The sequence below is a fragment of the Aplidium turbinatum genome, chromosome 13, assembly GCF_918807975.1.
Source record: "Aplidium turbinatum chromosome 13, kaAplTurb1.1, whole genome shotgun sequence".
NCBI lineage: Eukaryota > Metazoa > Chordata > Ascidiacea > Aplousobranchia > Polyclinidae > Aplidium > Aplidium turbinatum.
The window spans coordinates 17,868,454-17,888,806 of record NC_137484.1 but is presented as its reverse complement, the minus strand read 5'-3'; the positions used below and the strand labels follow the sequence as shown (position 1 = coordinate 17,888,806).

Genomic DNA, 20,353 nt, shown 5'->3' with positions numbered 1-20,353 from the left:
ATGACGTCATTAAACAGTAATTTGCAAATAGCGATAAAACTGATAATCCTACATGCTTCATTTCTAAGTTATTTGATAATGAATTGATGTACTTTCCAAACATAAACATCATGCTGGTACTCATGACGTCACCCACTTTATTAAGGTGAAACTGTTAAGATAGCATCAAGAACAGGTGGCAAGATTTTTGTTCGCAAAGAACACTACAGTGTTGTTCAGAAACCTGGAAATCAGTAATTAACTGCTGTCAGTCTAATATCAGGAACAGCTGAAGATATTAGGCTACAAATGCTCTCATGGGCTGTATCAAAAAATATAATACGGTGCATTGTGTCAAAGTAGTTGGGTGTGATTCCGTGAATGTAAACACTGGATTTAAATCAGGTGTGATAACTGGACTGGAACAACGCCTTGGTCATCGTGTGAGTTGGTTTATATTAGGGTGTACCAAAAAAACCTTACTTTCACTGATCTTGCTGTTGGCTGGCAAAAAGTTGTGTTTGGGGTCAAAACTAATGCTAATATAAAAAATTTTAAATTTCATTGATGTTTGACGCCTATTTTCTTTACGTTTCCATGGAAACAACCCAAATTTTTAAAAAATGGCGTAACTTGAAAACCACTATAGTTAGAAAGCTCTAATACACACCAAAAGTTCCAGAACACCAATATTCCTATGAGTGTTTAATACATTTTATGGGTCTAGATAATGTAGTTTTTTAGATATTTCCTAAAATAGCGTTTTTGTAAAAAATCTAGTTAATTTACTCTAAAAATTATTTTATACAAATTTTTGCTGTAGCTGGCTAAAGTGGCAATGTAACAATCACACAGTAGTCTGGCAATGTAAACAAAAAATTAAAGTATATAATTGACTAAAAACTTAAATTACCAGTATACATACAGTATATATATGCAGTAAGCAATACTATTTTACTTCCTTTGACAATGCTCAAGACAAAAGGTATACCAGTGGTCAGGTACCTGTGTAGCCGTAATGTGATATGCATTGTTTTATGCATCATATCAATGGAAATCAATGTTGCTTGATTTGTAGTTTTTACAAGTACAGTTTCATTCTTTTTTTAGTAACTCTTTCTGATGATGTAGCAACTGTGGCTTGTTTTTCTCTCAATCCTTTGATATGATCTTTAAAATGTTTTGTTTTGCTGTAGAATTTCGGGTGAGTTTGTTATAAAATTTAGTAAGAAGACCCAATGTTCGTTCAGATGCATCATTGACAACTGGGATTGCTTTGATTATATTTCTTACCTTTAAGTACAGTAGATGTTTGTGCCAAAACTTGGGATTAGCTGTTAAAAAACTTGTATCTAATTTGAGCAAATTGAACCAAGTCCATGAGTCTTTTCCTATAAGGTTGTGGAGTTGAGTTTGTTGTTGAAGAACTGGCATTTGCTGGATTCTGGTTTTTGGAAGTTTACTTGATTAAAATACTCCATCATACTTTAAAAGTTCTCTAGCCATTTTCTGTTTCTGAGTGAAGGAAACATGATCACTGAATAGTGAATAGTGCAAAAATAACTAGGCGCTCAGAAAGGTACTACAAATGTTTACCAAACTTTGTCAAATATGCTGAAGGTATTTCAATAAAAAGTGGAGGTATAGTTGCAGAATATTTTTGCATCTCTTTCATATCATTCCTCAACTGGCAATGTAGTTTTAAACCACCATTGATTAGAGAATCAAGAAAATTGGATGCAGTAAACCAGGGCTCTATAATCTATATGATATAATACTAGAAAAACTGCCAGGATACCAGACAAGTGTTCCATTTTCAAGCTCCAGGAGCATCACATCATGCTCATTGGATGAGTAGAATATCAATAATATATTCTTTGAAAATATCTTCATTCAAATCACAATTGCTGAAGTTAAATCTGGTATCTGAAGCAACATTGAATGAAATCTCATCTCTGGCAGTTTTTCTAGTATTTTATCATATAGAGCCCTAGTTTACTGCATCCAATTCTCTTGATTCTCCAATCAATGATTTAAAACTACATTGCCAGTTAAGCAATGATATGAAAGAGATGCAAAAATATACTGCAACTATACCTCCACTTTTTATTGAAATACCTTCAGCATATTTGACAAGGTTTGATAAACATTTGTGGTACCTTTCTGAGCGCCTAGTTATTTTTGCACTATTCAGCGATCATGTTTCCTTCACTCAGAAACAGAAAATGGCTAGAGAACTTTTAAAGCATGATGGAGTATTTAAATCAAGTAAACTTCCAAAAACCAGAATCCAGCAAATGCCAGTTCTTCAACAACAAACTCAACTCCACAACCTTATAGGAAAAGACTCATGGACTTGGTTCAATTTGCTCAAATTAGATACAAGTTTTTTAACAGCTAATCCCAAGTTTTGGCACAAAAATCTACTGTACTTAAAGGTAAGAAATATAATCAAAGCAATCCCAGTTGTCAATGATGCATCTGAACGAGCATTGGGTCTTCTTACTGAATTTTATGACAAACTCACCTGGAATTCTACAGCAAAACAAAACTTTTCAAAGATTATCAAAGGATTGAGACAAAAACAAGCCACAGTTGCTACATCATCAGAAAGAGTTACTAAAAAAGGAATGAAACTGTACTTGTAAAAACTACAAATCAAGCAACATTGATTTCCATTGATATGATGCATAAAACAATGCATATCACATTACGGCTACACAGGTACCTGACCACTGGTATACCTTTTGTCTTGAGCATTGTCAAAGGAAGTAAAATAGTATTGCTTACTGCATAAATCTTTTCAGGTATATACAATGTATGTATATACTGTATGTATACCGGTAATTTAAGTTTTTAGTCAATTATATACTTTAATTTTTTGTTTACATTGCCAGACTACTGTGTGATTGTTACATTGCCACTTTAGCCAGCTATAGCAAAAATTTGTATAAAATAATTTTTAGAGTAAATTAACTAGATTTTTTACAAAAGCGCTATTTTAGGAAATATCTAAAAAACTACATTATCTAGACCCATAAAATGTATTAAACACTCATAGGAATATTGGTGTTCTGGAACTTTTGGTGTGTATTAGAGCTTTCTAACTATAGTGGTTTTCAAGTTACGCCATTTTTTAAAAATTTGGGTTGTTTCCATGGAAACGTAAAGAAAATAGGCGTCAAACATCAATGAAATTTAAAATTTTTTATATTAGCATTAGTTTTGACCCCAAACACAACTTTTTGCCAGCCAACAGCAAGATCAGTGAAGGTAAGGTTTTTTTGGTTTTTTTGGTACACCCTAGTTTATATGCATGTTGCACAGTTGCAGCCAATGAGTTACACCTTCGACACGTCTTCGCTACATTAGATGGACCTACCAGTGGTGACAGACCATTTAAAGGGCCAATAGGGAAGCTTCTAAGTAGAGTTGAATTTGAAGAAGTCAACCCTTTTTTATTTGTGCCTGTGAATATGGGGCCAGGAAATCGTTTGCTACCGGAGCACATAGTAAAAGATCTATCGACTGATCAAAGGTATCTGTACGAGATTACCAATGCCATTAGGAATGACTATATTTCATCTAAACTGATGTACGCAAAGATTGGTCCATTAAATCATTCGTGGTGGCTAACTTTCGCTTCGCGTTGCTACAAACTATACATCAGTGATCACAAATTGCCAAGTGACATTGCAGAAAACTTGAAAATAATTGTTGCGCATAATATAGTCATTCAATATGCCTCATGTTAGTTCAATATAAAATGTGAACCATTGTACAAAGACGGACCAAAGCATATCCTTAAATCATTGCAGTGCTGTTCACTTTTGCCTGATAAAATTCGAGACATTGCATTGAAATATGTTAAAAAGAATGCCTATTTTGCACACCCGGAAAGGCAGTGTGGAACAAATCTTTAAAGAGCAATATTGTTATTTAAAATCAAGCGAATCATAACTAATTGATAACGATCCATTATCTATCAGAAACACGCAATATTTTCCAGAAGCCATCATAGTGAAATGTAATTTAGTAATGTAGATGACGTCATCAATTACGTCATCAAGCACCAGCATGATGTTTATGTTTGAAAAGTACATCAATTCATTATCAAATAACTTAGAGAGGAAGCATGTAGGATTATTAGTTTTATCGTTATTTGCAAATTACTGTTTAATAACGTCATTCGATGACGTCATCATTTTTCGGAGTCAGTACACAATGAATTGGATTCTCCTAATTATATTGAATCTGTTGACGCATAAATCATCTTTTTACAATAAGAATTAAGTAAGTTATGACGTTTTCAAATCTCGTGAAAACAACTTCCTATTAAAACAATGCATTTTCAAGCCTCGAAAAAATCGCTTCAGGTACCTATATAAATCGCGATTTTTAGAAATGAAGACGATGTCCGATCAACCTCAAACTATCAGGAATGTCGTTTTATGACTATTCGCAAAAAAAAAAGTTTGTAGCAATGAAATCGGAGAAAAAGTCCAAATTTCGACCCACCCTATTGCATAATCACATTTCTCATAATCATATTTTTCCATTGATGTCAAATGCCATGAAATCTGAACAATCCTGTCTCACACGAATGAAGAAGACGTTGCATTGACGCCATATGCCATGAAATCTGAACAATCCTGTCTCACACGAAGGAAGAAGACGTTGCATTGACGCCATATGCCATGAAATCTGAACAATCCTGTCTCGCACGAAGGAAGAAGACGTTGCATTGACGCCATATGCCATGAAATCTGAACAATCCTGTCTCGCACGAAGGAAGAAGACGTTGCATTGACGCCATATGCCATGAAATCTGAACAATCCTGTATCGCACGAAGGAAGAAGACGTTGCATTGACGCCATATGCCATGAAATCTGAACAATCCTGTATCGCACGAAGGAAGAAGACGTTGCATTGACGCCATATGCCATGAAATCTAAACAATCCTGTCTCGCACGAAGGAAGAAGACGTTGCATTGGCGCCATATGCCATGAAATCTGAACAATCCTGTCTCGCACGAAGGAAGAAGACGTTGCATTGACGCCATATGCCATGAAATCTGAACAATCCTGTCTCGCACGAAGGAAGAAGACGTTGCATTGACGCCATATGCCATGAAATCTGAACAATCCTGTCTCGCACGAAGGAAGAAGACGTTGCATTGACGCCATATGCCATGAAATCTGAACAATCCTGTCTCGCACGAAGGAAGAAGACGTTGCATTGACGCCATATGCCATGAAATCTGAACAATCCTGTCTCACACGAAGGAAGAAGACGTTGCATTGGTGTCTTTTTAGTGATTTTTGTGACGTCATAACAAAAACAACAAAGGAACGCACACCATAATTAAACGTTTTGCAAATTTCATTTCGCTAAACGTTTACAGTAGGTCTCGATGGCGGTATCAGCAAAATTTACTGATATTTCTAAATTATACGATATCGATTAGTAATGGATTGAGCCCTCTCATGGCCCGCTTAAAAAACCTACTTATTGACAGTACGCACAATATTGATTTGAGTAATGCAGTCATTGCCTCGCATAAAGCTTGACATACCTTAGCATTATTGAACTTCTGATTTTGCTGAATATCGTAAAGCGCATGAGTCCTATTGATACTGATATCTTGAGCAGATTTGTTCAATTCCACTTAGTTATATTGTTACTGGTGACGAAATTTGATGGTGTAGGGTATTTACTATTCATGTTTATACTGGTTTGAAGAATGTTGAGAAGATGCTGTTTCTTCTACATTGGGTTAAGTTGTGAAACTGTGTTCGGTTTGTGAATTCAGTTACGTGAAAACAGGGTAACACTAAACAGATTAAAATTATACAAAGTTAACACACAAAAACGAAATGGAATGGACGTTTTCGAACTTCCATAGAAATTGATAGGAGCCTGTGATCATTCATAACCATCTTTTAACACGTCTCAAGTCTGTAATAGCCCAATTACACGTTGGGAATCATTGTATTTGTATGTGTTACCATTGATCGCGGAGTTTTTATCATCACATGATTGATTTTATTGCTTGGTATTGCCGGAATGGCCCGTTTCGGTGAGTCCGATTCGGTGAGTCCAATTCGGTGAGTCCGATTCCCTATTCGGTGATTTTTAAATTTTTTTTTTAAATTATCGGGTACCGTAGCCTAATTATCATTGCCGTGTAAGGGTTAGGGGTTAAAGGTTAGAGTTAGGGGTCAGGAGTTAGGAACCCACCGAATCGGACTCACCGAATCGGACTCACCGAATAGTAGCAGACCCTGATATTGCATATCTAACGTTATTTACTAAGTTCACGTTAGAGTACTGGTTTGCTGCCATGTTATTCAGTTCACAATGCTGCTCCTGCTCGTGGTTTCACTTACAACATCAATTGAACTCCCCTCTTTTTCAAGGAACTGTGATACTAGGGTGGAGTGAAAAATTTTTTTTCTAAAAAATCAAAAAAGTCCCCCTCCAAAAACCTGGCAAATGGCCTAAAACTGGCATAAAATTTGGTTTGGGGGTGTTGCCCCCTAAACTGGCCGAGCCCAGGGCTGATAAAGGTCACAGAAAGGTCAAATTTCATAAAATCACCATAACTTTTGAACCAATTATGATAGAAAGATGAAACTGGTCTTAAGAGATGCAGAAGGGTCAAGTTCCTATCTGTTGTAAGAGAAAAGTTTTATCTATCTTCTTTAGAAATAGAAATATTTCCAAAAAACTGCTTTTTAGAGGTCTGAGATGCTGAAATAGGGAACAAAACTTGTAATTTTGTGAAATTGAACAAACAGATGCATAACAAAATGTAAGCATTAAGCTGCCAACATTATTGTAACATTGAAGATAGGGAATGTACAATATGGGCAAAATTTAGAGGAAATCTAGTAACCACCTATGTTTACCCCCAATTTAAAAAATACTACTAAATACTAAAAATATCTACGAATCCATCTCAACCTATACAAGCATACAATATACATTTAGCTCAAGTAGATCTACTTCAGTGACCTTTGCAATGGGCAATTTGCCTGCTACACTGCAATGAACTCCCTTTGCGCCATGTCTTCATCAGCTTTGATGGCACAACTAGAAGCCCAGAAGCTTTTGTGGACGAATAGGGAAAGAATTAAACACCAGTGTCTCAGATTGGCCAGTGGAACAGTTTAAGAAAATTCCTAATCGAAATTTTCCAACCTTGAGCAATGAAGTTATTGAAAATCTTAGTTCTGATCAATATTACGGCTTTAGAATATGCATGGCGGTAATGCTTGGTAATGTGGACACGGATCTGCAACTCTTGGAAGTTGGACCGCTCGTTCATTCCAGATGGATGACCCTTGCCTGTAGAATACTACGATATTATACTTCAATTACCAAACCTTGTCCAAATTTGATCCATTTAGCTGAGTTTTGCGTTCAAATTTACTTTCCAACATGGTTTGAAATTAAAGAAAAACATAAACTAACAGATGGTCCGAAAATTTTCTTTAATCTTGTTCAGTTTTCTAATCAAAAAGTTAAAGATATTGCAAAAGAAGTCGTCCAAAGAAATTCATTTTTTTGCACATCCTGAAAATGTCTTGCTTGGTATGCTTGGTGACAATGATGATTGATGAGGATGTACGAAGAATTTCCGTTAACAAAGTCCTGGCCATAAGAGGCAGTTTAAAAGATTTTACAATTGATGATGGTGGTTTCAGAGGAGGGTAATTGAACAGAATGATGAAGATGAGTCTGTAATGCGAACATTGCACAATTCTAGCGCTACCGTTCGCAAATTTCTTCTTCCCAAGTTGAATTTCAGAGCGAAGTCCTTTCATAAATTAGTGAATCTGAATGCACCAGATATGAATCAGCCACCAGCACTTCTAACTCTAAACAATTCTGAAATTGAAAGCATAAGATTTCAGCCTTTGGAACTTTTGCATCCTTGTCATAACCAGGCAGTGGAAAGGCATGTAAAGCTGGTTACAGAAGCTTCAACATCAGTTGCTGGATTTGACAAACGTGATGGTTTGATAAGGCAGAAAATTAAATCAAGGCAGTTGATGAAACAGTTCAACACTAAAAAGCAATTTAGTTCATGAGCTCATTCCTAAAGATGAGGCACAATGACTCCTCAGTCCACATTTTCACTTCATTTATTTTTGTACCCCAATGTTTGATCTAACGATCCACTGTTTTCTGCTTGACTGTGACTAAAACAATACTTGTTTTATACTTGACTATGACTACCGATGACGATTTTATTGTATGAAGAAGTGCGAATTGAAGCCTGCGTCTAAGCAGCAATGTGTTCTTTAATCACTGCTACATCAAGTGTATCTTTAAAATTTGTTCCAGTAGTGAACACCGTGTTCACGTGCATATTGGATAGCCTATATTTATTCAAAGTATAGTAGTTATCATGACGTGAGCTACTGAGCTAGTACAAGTTTATCCCTCTTTTCGTACTGCAACACAGGCTAGCATAACAGTCGCTGTTCACAATTTGTTCATTACATTTGAAGGACTCTTATTAGCTTAAATATAAAAGAGAAACGATCTACTTGAGCTTTACTAAATGTATATTGTATGCTTGTATAGGTTGAGATGGATTCGTAGATATTTTTAGTATTTAGTAGTATTTTTTAAATTGGGGGTAAAGATAGGTGGTTACTAGATTTCCTCTAAATTTTGCCCATATTGTACATTCCCTATCTTCAATGTTACAATAATGTTGGCAGCTTAATGCTTACATTTTGTTATGCATCTGTTTTGTTCAATTTCACAAAATTACAAGTTTTGTTCCCTATTTCAACATCTCAGACCTCTAAAAAGCAGTTTTTTGGAAATATTTCTATTTCTAAAGAAGATAGATAAAACTTTTCTCTTACAACAGATAGGAACTTGACCGTTCTGCATCTTTTAAGACCAGTTTCATCTTTCTATCATAATTGGTTCAAAAGTTATGGTGATTTTATGAAATTTGACCTTTCCGTGACCTTTATCAGCCCCGGGCTCGGCCAGCTTAGGGGGCAACACCCCCAAACCAAATTTTATGCCAGTTTTAGGCCATTTGCCAGGTTTTTGGAGGGGGACTTTTTTTATTTTTTAGAAAAAATTTTTTTCACTCCACCCTACTGTGATACGATTTGTAGTTGCTTGACATTGACATTAGGATTTGTATATGCTCACACAAAAGAGTATGTGGTGAAGAACAAGGATAAACGTCCAAGTTGAACATGATCAAAGCTTTATTTGCCTGTACTCGGAGCAATTTGCTGCTTAGGGATTCGAGAAATTGTTTTCAGACCACCGGTTACTTCTCCACTGGAAAAACGTTTTTTAAGGTACAGTACTACATACGTCTTTGCTGTCTTAGTGTGAAATATCACTGTAAAGTACTCTTAACTTTTTCTAAATCTATGAGTTGTCTTTGTTATGTACGTCTATATACTCGCACGTCTACCTGGAGGTGCGGCCTGATTGGATTATTTTTAGAAAATGGGATAACCTTGATTTTGTAATTTGTACGTTCCATTGAGTACGTATTTATCAAGCGTTGTTGTGTGCTTGTTTGTGATCATGTTGGTACACTAGCCGATGTGTTTAGAGCAAATTAACAAAACGTTTGTGCAAAAGTCTTATTTTTATGACGATAATGATAGCCGGAGATGTGTTTCGCTATATCTTCTTTTATGCGCGTTTTGTGTGTCAACTTACAGTTCTTATTCTGTTGATTCGTGAAATGTTTATTTCAAGAATGAATCAAAGAAAACCGTTCTGTATGATTTCCATTGCGAACATGGAGGGAAGATGGTGGACTTTTCTGGCTGGTTGATGCCAGTCCAATACAAATCGCTCGGGATAGTTGCGTCGCATTTACACACCAGGGAAAAGTGTTCTTTATTTGATGTGTCCCACATGCTACAAACCAAGGTTTAAAAATTGACTTTGTTTTTTTTGCCTTTGTAATCATCAATCCCTCTGTCTCATGTAATCCCAATTATAAAGTTATTCAGAAAGGTTGTTGCTAAAATAGTATGCGTGAAACTTATCTTCTGAATTTTTAAGGCATTTTGTGGTCATTCGTGCACTTACTGCTTACCGCAGCACTTTACGTTCTACCCACGCTTAGGTAACATCTCTCATATAGATTAATTTGTAAACCGGGTTCATACAAAGTTCACACTTCTTTGTTTCCAGATTTATGGAAAAGACAAAGAAGATTTTATCGAGAGCTTAGTGGTAGGAGACATAAAGGGATTGCCATCCAACGGCGGGACCTTAAGTTTATTTACCAACGCACAAGGTGGAATCCTGGATGACGTCATAGTGAACAAAACTAATCGAGATTATTTGTATGTTGTATCCAATGCCGGCTGCAGCGATAAAATTCAAGCTCATTTTCAGGTGCAGTAGTTTCTTGTTATTGAACTAGACCAGTGGTTCCTAGTCTTTTCGTAGTCAGACTCTTTTTGAAGCTTGTGGCCTTCTATACTAATAAGAATATTTTTTGGTAAATTTTGAGCAAAACACCTCTTGTTTTTTTTCATTTGTAAAATCAATGTATCCACTGACCCCTAAAACTGAACAAGTGAAGACACCCAAAGATGGGTGTCTTCACTTGTTCAGACCCACTGAACTAGACGTTTGTCTTGTTGATTTTTGTGATTATATTTTTGTTTGTGGCCATTTCCATATTTATAATGACAATTTGTTCATTCAGAATTCTCTAACAGAATTTAATGCGAAAGGAGGAGATGCTGTGGTTGAGCACCTCGATTACGGATTAATTGCTTTACAAGGTAAGCTACATCACATACGTAGTGCAGGCTTCTGCAGCTGTGTATTTAGTTGTGTCCTCACATTCAACGTCGAGTGTAGAAGTGTCACAATTGCCTGACTTAGGTCCTTTGATGTCTGGGATTCTTCAGAAGGGGCTTGATTTCGATATTTCAACTTTGTCGTTCATGCAAAACAGAGAAGGAGCTGTATTTGGGGTTGAAGGTTGCCGAGTGACCAGATGTGGGTACACAGGAGAGGATGGTGTGGAGGTAAGGAAATCTCGCAGCTTCGTGTATCTTTGCTACGTGTTAAGTTTGAAAAATATTCGATAAGTATACGAACCGATTACCGAGACTTTTGATAATTTTTTAAGAAGTGTTGGTTGGGACATTTTTGAGGCAAACGTTTCAATATTTTGGGTATCAGTAGCCATCAACTTGATGTAGCGATTTAGCAAACCCTTCTTGCCCCAGATATCCGTTCCACGGAATGAATGTGTCGAGCTTTCTGAGAAGTTATTGTCAAACAGTGCCGTTCACCTTGCCGGGTTGGGGGCTCGTGACAGTCTCCGCCTCGAAGCTGGTCTTTGTCTCTATGGCAATGATATTGACGAGAATACAACCCCTGTAGAAGCAGCGCTTACATGGTGCATTGGTATGATCATTAGTGACGTTAATTTTGCCGTAGCCTATTACTGTTTTTGCGCACGTTTTCGTGATAGCCGTAGGGTTTCATCTGCACTTTGCTACTTAGCTTTCCTAACCCTTACATTTACCAATTGTGTGTGTAAGTAAGTAAATTTTTGTATCGTATACATGTGATGACCATTTTTGCAACAACCTCTCAGTTAAGTTACAATTTTCCAGGAAAGCGAAGACGGGTTGAGGCAAACTTTCCTGGCGCATCGGTCATACTGGATCAGCTCAAAAAGAAGCCTGCTGTGAAGAGAGTCGGCTTGGTCCTCGATGGTGTGATAGCACGAAGTAAGTTACGTCGCACTTTCATGTTTAAAATCATATCATGATTTGCGTGATCGTGTCTCGTGCCAGTTTAAACCACTAAAATTTCAATTGATTGATTTCAAAATTGACGTATTTATATGGTTCGAGAGCATGGCTATAAGTTAGGGTGTTCCAAAATTTCACCACTTTTAAATTTCAAAACGAGTACCTTTTTTTCTGATGGAGTTTTGGCCGCTGATTACGAATCTGGCATTATTTTTTCATTATGACGTCATCTTGAGGGTGCCCCACGCGATTTTTCGCGTTTTTTCAATATCTTGAAAACTACTTGGGCTAGACGTATGGAATTTGTATCAAATGATGCAGAATATACGATTTCCTATCTCTACTTAAGAGTGTGTAAAGTCGTATCTGCTTCAGAAAAAAAGTTATTTGAGAAAAACACTTTTTTATTGTTTTTACATCCATTCCATATCTACAATCTTCGAGCTATATGACAATACATTGTGACGTCAATTCGGTAATTGGTAATAACAATGGTAATTGTTTGTAAATCAACAACGATAATTGTTTGCTGACAATACGGGTCTTAAGGGATAAAAACAATTTCCAATTTGAATTTAGTTGGTCAGTTTTAAATGCAGTATAAGCAGGGATATGGCATGGTTGAGATCTGTTGAGGTTAAGTCTCTGATAGTCTCGAAAAAGTTACTTGAAAATACATTACCAACGTGTAGAGAAGTTATAGAGCACTATCATTATATTCAGAAGCTTTTAATGGATACAGACACTACATTTTTGAAGAAAACTCCAGGATTCAATGATATCAAAGATGTAGTTATGAATGACATAGTTCAACTGTGGAGAAGAGCCAGCTTGCCTGCTATCGAGTTGAGAAGTATCCATACAAAACTGAAGCAACGTATTCACAAGTTTGCTGTGGCAAGAAAACGTGCCAAGAAATTGAAACTTATTTCAATCAGCGATGGCTGGCTCGACCAGCTCTTTGATATAACCAAGTGCCGGTGTGAAATACCAGATATATTTCAAACGTATAAAGGTAAGCTGATTTGTAGTTGCAGTTTTGACCACAGAATTCCAGAAAAAGAAATTATGTTTCTGAAAGATCAAAGGTCCGATAGAAGAATGATTTTATCTTCATCCAAAGATGCACTGTTTAATATACACAAGCTGCAGAGTGTAATCAAGCTCAAGCGACGCACCACGGCGGAAGATGATATTGAGAACCCCACATCCAGTAAATTAAGAGCTACAATAAACGGAGGCCTATCCAATTCTAAAGTTTTATTCAATTCGTTGAGACCGCGCCAGTTCGATTTAAATATAAATTCTAATGAGAGCAACGATGATGTTTTCGAAGCAGAGACGAGTGATAATGTTAGGGATACGTCAACCTATTTCGACCTGGATTACCAACCTGCTCCCAAGCATCTTGCAGGAGGAAAAGCTTACCTTAAAAAACGTTCATTTTCGATCAGTACCAGTGACTGTGTTAAAGCAGACGGTCGTTTAGTGTCGATTCGCCAACAATCCGATCTGCAGCGATCAACTGTTGGAGAAAAAAATATTTCTGCTTCGCCAACAACTGTACTTCGAAAGCGCGAGCAGTGTCGACTTGAAGCTTTAAATCAATGTGAGGAAGAGCTGAAACATGCTAAAGCTATTCAATTATGCTATGATGGAAAAATCATAAACAAAATGGACAGGTACATCTTTTTGGGACAATTTGTGAATACAGGAGTCAAGTGTGAAAAAGTTATAGCTGTGAAAACTTTTTTGGAAGGAATTTCGGTAACTTCTCAGACCATTTTTAACTGTGTTACCGAGCAAATTTGTGAGGAAAGTTTGAGTAAAATATATTCAGTTATGTCAGATACTACTGCATTAAACACAGGGAAAAAATCTGGTGTAAATAAGCGCCTGGCCGACTTCTTCATGGAACGGCATGGTCGAGGCATCCACACATTGGAATGCTTATTTCATGTTAATGAAATATATTTCACTCATGTCATCTCAAAAATCGAAGGGCAAAAGAAGGGACCTGGAGCAATGCAAGATGGAGCACTGATGAATTACTTTAGTGAAATCAAGAAGCCTGATTTGAGTCACATTGTTGACAGAGTTAAACTTAGCGTTCCTATCACAGGATTAGCTGCTCTGCATTTGAGAAAGAAAGCAGAATGGTTTTCTAGTCAGATAGAAAATGGCAGTAACGAACATTCGTTTAGGAACGATCACGTGTGTTTACTTGCTTTGGCTTGTTACCTTGTAATGGATGTTCCAGAAAACATGAGAAATCTTTTGGTTTACAAGCAAGAGCCGACATGCCATGCCCGACGGATTACAACAGCAAGCGGATATCTTCGTCTGTTGATTTTCAACGTCTGTAAACTGGATGGTAACCAAAAAGAAAAACTTACTAGATTGGTATCTTACATAGTTTCAGTCTATCTACCTTCGTTTTTGCTTATTCACCTGATGCCTTCCGCTGCTGAAGGCCCGGGTATCATGATTGTGCAACGAAATTTTTTACTTGCGTACAGAGACCTCGATTCAGAACTTGCAGATGTCGCTTTGAAGTACTTTTACGACCATGCTCTGCAATGGTTGACACCAATAAACATCTCATTAAGCGTTTTCTCTGAAGCAGTGCCGGTCTTTGGGATGTGCAAACCGTGCGATCGCACAGGGCCCGCAAATTAGGGGGCCCGCAAGTTACTCAGAAAATGCAGTAACTTTGTCATTTTCAAAGGAAAAATTCAACAAGTGAATTCAGCAAAGGAATTCGCAACAAGAAAACATAGAGACTCAACGAATTCAACCTATTTCGTCGCCTGAATATTTCGTACCCTGAAAAGATCGAGAAAAAAAAACGACATAGCCGAAATCGCTGATCGGAGTTGCCGCAAACATTTTAAAATTTCTCGATCTTTTCAGGGGACGAAATAAGTCGAAATTTAATTTTGTTACACGATTTCAGGGGACGAAATAGGTTGCATCCAGACTCAACATACTGTAGAGACATAGCTTTATTTCCGAAAAATGCCAAAGAAAGCATGATCTTATCCTTTTGCTATGCCACCGGACAGCACCATTTTACAGTAATATTCATACCTAAATTTTTGTTGAACATGCTCTCAGAATGTCCCAAATTCAAAGTAATTTTTCAAAATTTTCTGGGGGAGGCCCCCCAGACCCCCCGCCGCTGGTTGTCGTCTTTGGCGATCACGCCGCCACCGCCGCCCCTCCCCTTTCAAAGTGCCTAGCTACGCCACTGAATTGGATTATTGTCATTGGGGCCCGCAAAAGCATATTCCGCACAGGGCCCGAAAAACCCTAAGACTGGCACTGCTCTGAAGTACCACCTTATTCCGTTGAAGCTGTAAAAACAGTAGCGTTTCCTCAGTCAGTAGATGCCAGAAGTTTACTGCGAGATCGCAAAGCCGGACTTCGAAACTTTTTTACCGCAAAGAGCAAAACTGCTCCTTGTATAATGTGTTGCGATGTTCCGGAGACATTTTGGAAAAAAATTGAGAACAACAACAGAGCGACGGAAAGGATGATTGGGAAATTAAAAGGTGTCGTAAACAACAGGATTATCGATAACCCATCACAAGCAGGAAAGACAGATGCTCGCTTCCGTGCGTTTCTTTGTAATTAGCAGACGACCATCATGAACGTTGAAAATAATTTTAGTGTTATGTTAGCTTACAGTTTGTTGTTTTGGTTAAGATACAGCTGAGTGGGATATACTGTATGCTCTTTTATTCCTGATTATACTACTCGTGATTGTTTATGTCAGTGGAATTTTCTTAGCATGTGATTTTTCCTGGCCAATCTATCTAGGCTCTTTAGTTGCTAATATTTTTTTATAATATTGCGGTGTATTTTACTTAATATGGTACAGTATTGTATAATATTGACTTAGAACGACTACAGGTTATAAAATCAAATTTAAAAGTAAAGACGCTTTTTAAATTTAAACCCATCCTGCAAATGACGTCACAATTGTAATTGTCATACAGCTCGAAGATTATAGATATGGATATTAAGGCGATTCGAAATTTCAAAAATTATGAAGAATCAAAATTTAACCTATCAATCAAGCAACCTTTAACCTTTCCTAACACTAATTCAAAGCAAATTTTTTTGTATTTTGCATAACTTTAAACATTGAGGCGATTTTATGATCAGGCGTTTGTAACAAGGACAGAGTTGCCAGAAACTAATTGTTCTAAGAATTTAACTGTGCAAAATTCTAAAAACAGAAAAATTTGGCAACCCTAATGAGCTAAATTGCAATAAGAACCAGTGTAATGGTTACTTTTTCTTCAAAAGCAGGTTCAGCATCTTCTGCGCGATCCTTCATGATCACTCTGGCAACCCTGCTGTTGTTCAGTCAGCAACAAATGTGGCTTATTCAACTCTATATCAAGAGTATAATCTCGATCGTCTTAAATCGTCAAACATCTGCTTTGCTGTAGGACTGCAGTAAACACTAACATACAACAACCTCATGCATATGGACGTAGTAACAACTACAAATTAAAAATCACTTGGAAATGTACGACTTTAACGTTTACCTATAAAATATGTGCCAAGAAAATTACAATATTGAACCACATCAACAGAAAAAGCAATCAGAACGATATAACCGTGCTCATTAGCAAATATTAAATCGTGGTCATAGCAACAAAGTTGGATTTTGTATTTGCTTTTGGAGTGACTCTCCTTGAAGCTAATCTAGCTCGAATATAGCCATCCCGTCGTTGCATGGTAGCCAGCCACACTTCCGCAGGCGTTGGTCACTTCCCGGATAAGGCGCTCCACAGCATGAGAATGACAAAGGAAATGAGCGCATTCGAACTTCGTATTCTTTAATTCGTCCAAGGTCAAGTGAGAAGTTAATACGGACTCTGTAGGTGTGGTATCCTCCCAATTAATTAACGAGTACAGTGAGTCGGCATTCCAGTTTAATTTTGGAGGTGTGAATGTGCGGATGGAAACATCACCAGTGTTGTTGCACTTACGAATGTCTTCCAAAATTCTCACAGCAAAAGATGGAACAGCAGGGTCGTCATTGCTTACCATCGCTGGAAGGAGGCTCTCACTGTGAGCATGCCACGACTTTATATAAGGAGCGACAACTTCCCGATTATCCGCAGGAAGAAGATGTAGCAGCTGGACCTCACGGAGAACATGAAATGGGGCATGGTGAATGTATGGCTTGCTTTTTATGTCAAACCACAGTGGAGCATAATTAGTGGCAATAAATGCTACCAACTTCTGGAGAGCATCAACAATCGTCCCTTGTAGAGCATGCTTTGACATGTAAAGACGACATAACCGACATGCGAGTGTAAGCCATCGTGAATGAGAAATTGGACCGGGTTTCAAATGCTTCAAGCTGTCTAAAATGTTTCCACCTTGAATTGATGTTACAAAAAGAAGAAGATATCTTTGATCTGTGAAAAGATCAGAGATAATTTCAGGTGGTACTTGCAATTTTGGGCCTTCAATTGGCTAAAATTTTGCATCCCATTCAAGGTCTTCAACATGCGGCAGAATTTTTCCATTCGGCCCTTTGAAGGAAGCACTTCCAGAAGTTGCTCTATCAAGATTTTGGAATAAATGTCGCAATGGGAGCTCATTGGTATGCAACATGCATATATTCCATTGGAGACGGTGGCCAATGTGTCGTTCACACCTGGCAATTATTCCATTATTTTTTCCAGTATTAACAGCAGTAGAGTCTGCTCCTACAACCAACCAGTTGTCGATGAGGTATTCCTCCTTTAAAAAATTTGTTATTTCAACAGCTGTGGGCTCTGCAGCTTTCCCAAAAGGTGTGACATGTCCAATGTATTGGCCTCCCGGTTCTCCAACTAAAACTATGTGCTCTTGCTTTATTTGTTTCTGCCTAAAAACCCCATCCTCTTTTTCTACAGTAACAGTTTCAATCTCCTTCCCATCGAAGAAGATACCCTGTAACTTTTCCTCTCATCTTTTTCCTCGATCTACTTCTGTTTCTCTCTTGCGAACCTTTTCCACTTCTCTCCGGATCTTGCTTTGGTCTACTATCATTGAAGGGTCGTCTGGTGAAATAAATCCGACATCAATAAGTGTAGCATTTACCAAAACAGCAGCTTCTCTTTAACTTGTACCCCATCGCATTACTTCCCTTGCGACTGTTGGAAGTGGTAATCGCATTTGATGGCCTGGAAAAAATGTGGTTTAATAATTATTGCAATAAGAGGAATCTGTTTGTGGTATATGATGTACATAAATTATGTTACTTCTAAAAGATAAACCAGAACTTAAAGATAAAACCAGAACTAAAAGATAAAACCAGAACTAAATTTTTTAATTTCAATATTACCTTCAACAAACCACAGAATGCGAGGACAACTCGTAGCGTTGGTAGATCTGCAGTCGGGAGTTCTTTCGCGGGTCCAATGACAGAGCTTTCAGCGCTTCTAACAGTCTTCGTACAAGTTTTAGGCATTATCTTACTGATACAACAGTCTACAATTATTTTAGCGTTATTAACTGAAAAGATAGTTGAAGAGTATGGTACCGTTATAGTTTTGTGATCTTATGACTACGGTACATAACTACATACAAACTGTGAAGTAGACTAGAACTCAATAGAACACAGAACTTTTTCTAACACTGATTTTCAAATATTGAAATTCCTAGGCCTTGTACTTCATTAATCTGTAACAAACTCTACATTTTATACAATTTGTCATCGTGATTCAGTAATGTTTTAGCACCGAGCAGAAATTAGGCTACATCCAAGCAATCACCTGCAGAAACTCTAATATTTGTGTCGTGTGTCGTCACAGACCACGTTTCCATGGAACTGCGCAATCACAGAGCGGTATTTGGATCACGTGATTCAGGCGTTACGCAATCTAGTTTGGTGAATCGCCTTATCAAAAGTTGTAAATACCTAATCTTTAAACGCTTCAATGTTTAAAGTTAGAGCGTTTTATTACAAAATATTTTACGGGAATGCTCTACATATTGCTACAATCCATGAGCGATAGGTTAAATCTTGAAATTTGATTTTCGAATCGCCTTAATGGATATAAAGACAATAAAAAAGTGTTTTTCTCAAATAACTTTTTTTCTGAAGCAGATACGACTTTAAACACTCTTAAGTAGAGATAGGAAATCGTATATTCTGCATCATTTGATACAAATTCCATACGTCTAGCCCAAGTAGTTTTCGAGATATTGAAAAAACGCGAAAAATTGCGTGGGGCACCCTCAAGATGACGTCATAATGAAAAAATAATGCCAGATTCGTAATCAGCGGCCAAAACTCCATCAGAAAAAAAGGTACTCGTTTTGAAATTTAAAAGTGGTGAAATTTTGGAACACCCTACTATAAGTGTTTAGTTTACTGAGTATGGCAGCAGTTACAGTCTACAAATGTAGGTTGTATCTTCTCATTCAGGCAATACAGCTGTGCGTTTTGGCAACCCTGGTTTGAGCCAACATTGTCATTGGTTGGGAACATAAATAGTAAACACATTCAAAAATGGCCCTAGACAAAATAATCGTTCCACATTAAAGATCGCTCATACGCAATCATCAATGAAGAATTTTCGTATACTTCACTGAAAAAAGTAACCCCATTCACGATACGCTCGTGCATTTGTACTTTTGTTAAAAACTACGACTTTTCACATTGAAAACTTGCGGAAAATGTTTGATGAATTGTTGTCGTCAGGTGGCGCTAAAGTGGAAGACGGTGGTGGAAAAGAAGGAGGCATGGTAACGAGCGGTTGTCCATCGCCCTCCCTCTCCACGAATATTGCAATGGCTTATCTTCCGCTGCGCTTATCTAAACCTGGAACCGAAGTGCTTGTGAACGTCAGGAAGAAGAAAGCCAAAGCTATTGTGACTAAAATGCCATTTGTTCCCGCTAATTATTATTTCAACTCGTAAACGCGTGTTTACTAGTGGTAGTGCTGCTTGCAAAACGAGTTGTTTGCATCTGTTCGTGTTGATCCATTGCCTGTGAAAGCATAGGCCTGCTACGCGTTTTTACTCTGATTTTGAAAGAACAAAAATTTGAATATGATTCCTTCAAAGTTTTTTTCACTTCAGTAAATTGAATTACTTTGAAAACGTAATAATTAATTTAGTTCAACGATTTACAACTGTCTTAATTGTAAGTTTTATGAGTTGAAAACATGTGTTTTTTTTTTAGAAATATTATGTCAACATTGAAATGGATATTACCGCAAAATCAATGCTCCTGAAGAGAATTGCTTATGCCTAATATTGCATGATAGCCTATTCTTTTACATAGCATGCGTGTGGATTTATAGCATACTCAAAATATTTTTTCTTTTGCGAATATAAAGAAAGTTGGTTGTGACATCCCCAACTTTTTATGACGTAACGTAGTCTATGAAACTGGTCTACTAACGCTAATTTGTTGTTTTAACAGACGATCCTATTCTTTTACCTAACTCTGTTATTTGTTGAACCGTATTCTCAAAATTATATGAAGTTTTAAAATCTAAACAAACTAATGTGGCCAAAATCATCTATTGAGGTGCAAAATTCATTGAATACGTTTTATCTTTTAAA

General features: G+C 37.2%; 1 protein-coding gene across 1 annotated transcript; it reads left to right on the top strand.

Moving 5' to 3' along the window:
• The first annotated feature begins 6,906 nt into the window (after window positions 1–6,906).
• LOC145782534 (aminomethyltransferase, mitochondrial-like) lies at window positions 6,907–19,702 on the top strand. Its single transcript, XM_082594337.1, has 8 exons — window positions 6,907–9,322; window positions 9,735–9,911; window positions 10,179–10,385; window positions 10,702–10,780; window positions 10,884–11,029; window positions 11,234–11,414; window positions 11,627–11,743; window positions 19,485–19,702. Exons 1-8 carry the CDS (start codon window positions 9,215–9,217, stop codon window positions 19,700–19,702), a joined length of 1,233 nt encoding a protein of 410 aa, XP_082450463.1. The 5' UTR covers window positions 6,907–9,214.
• Window positions 19,703–20,353: the final 651 nt, after the last annotated feature.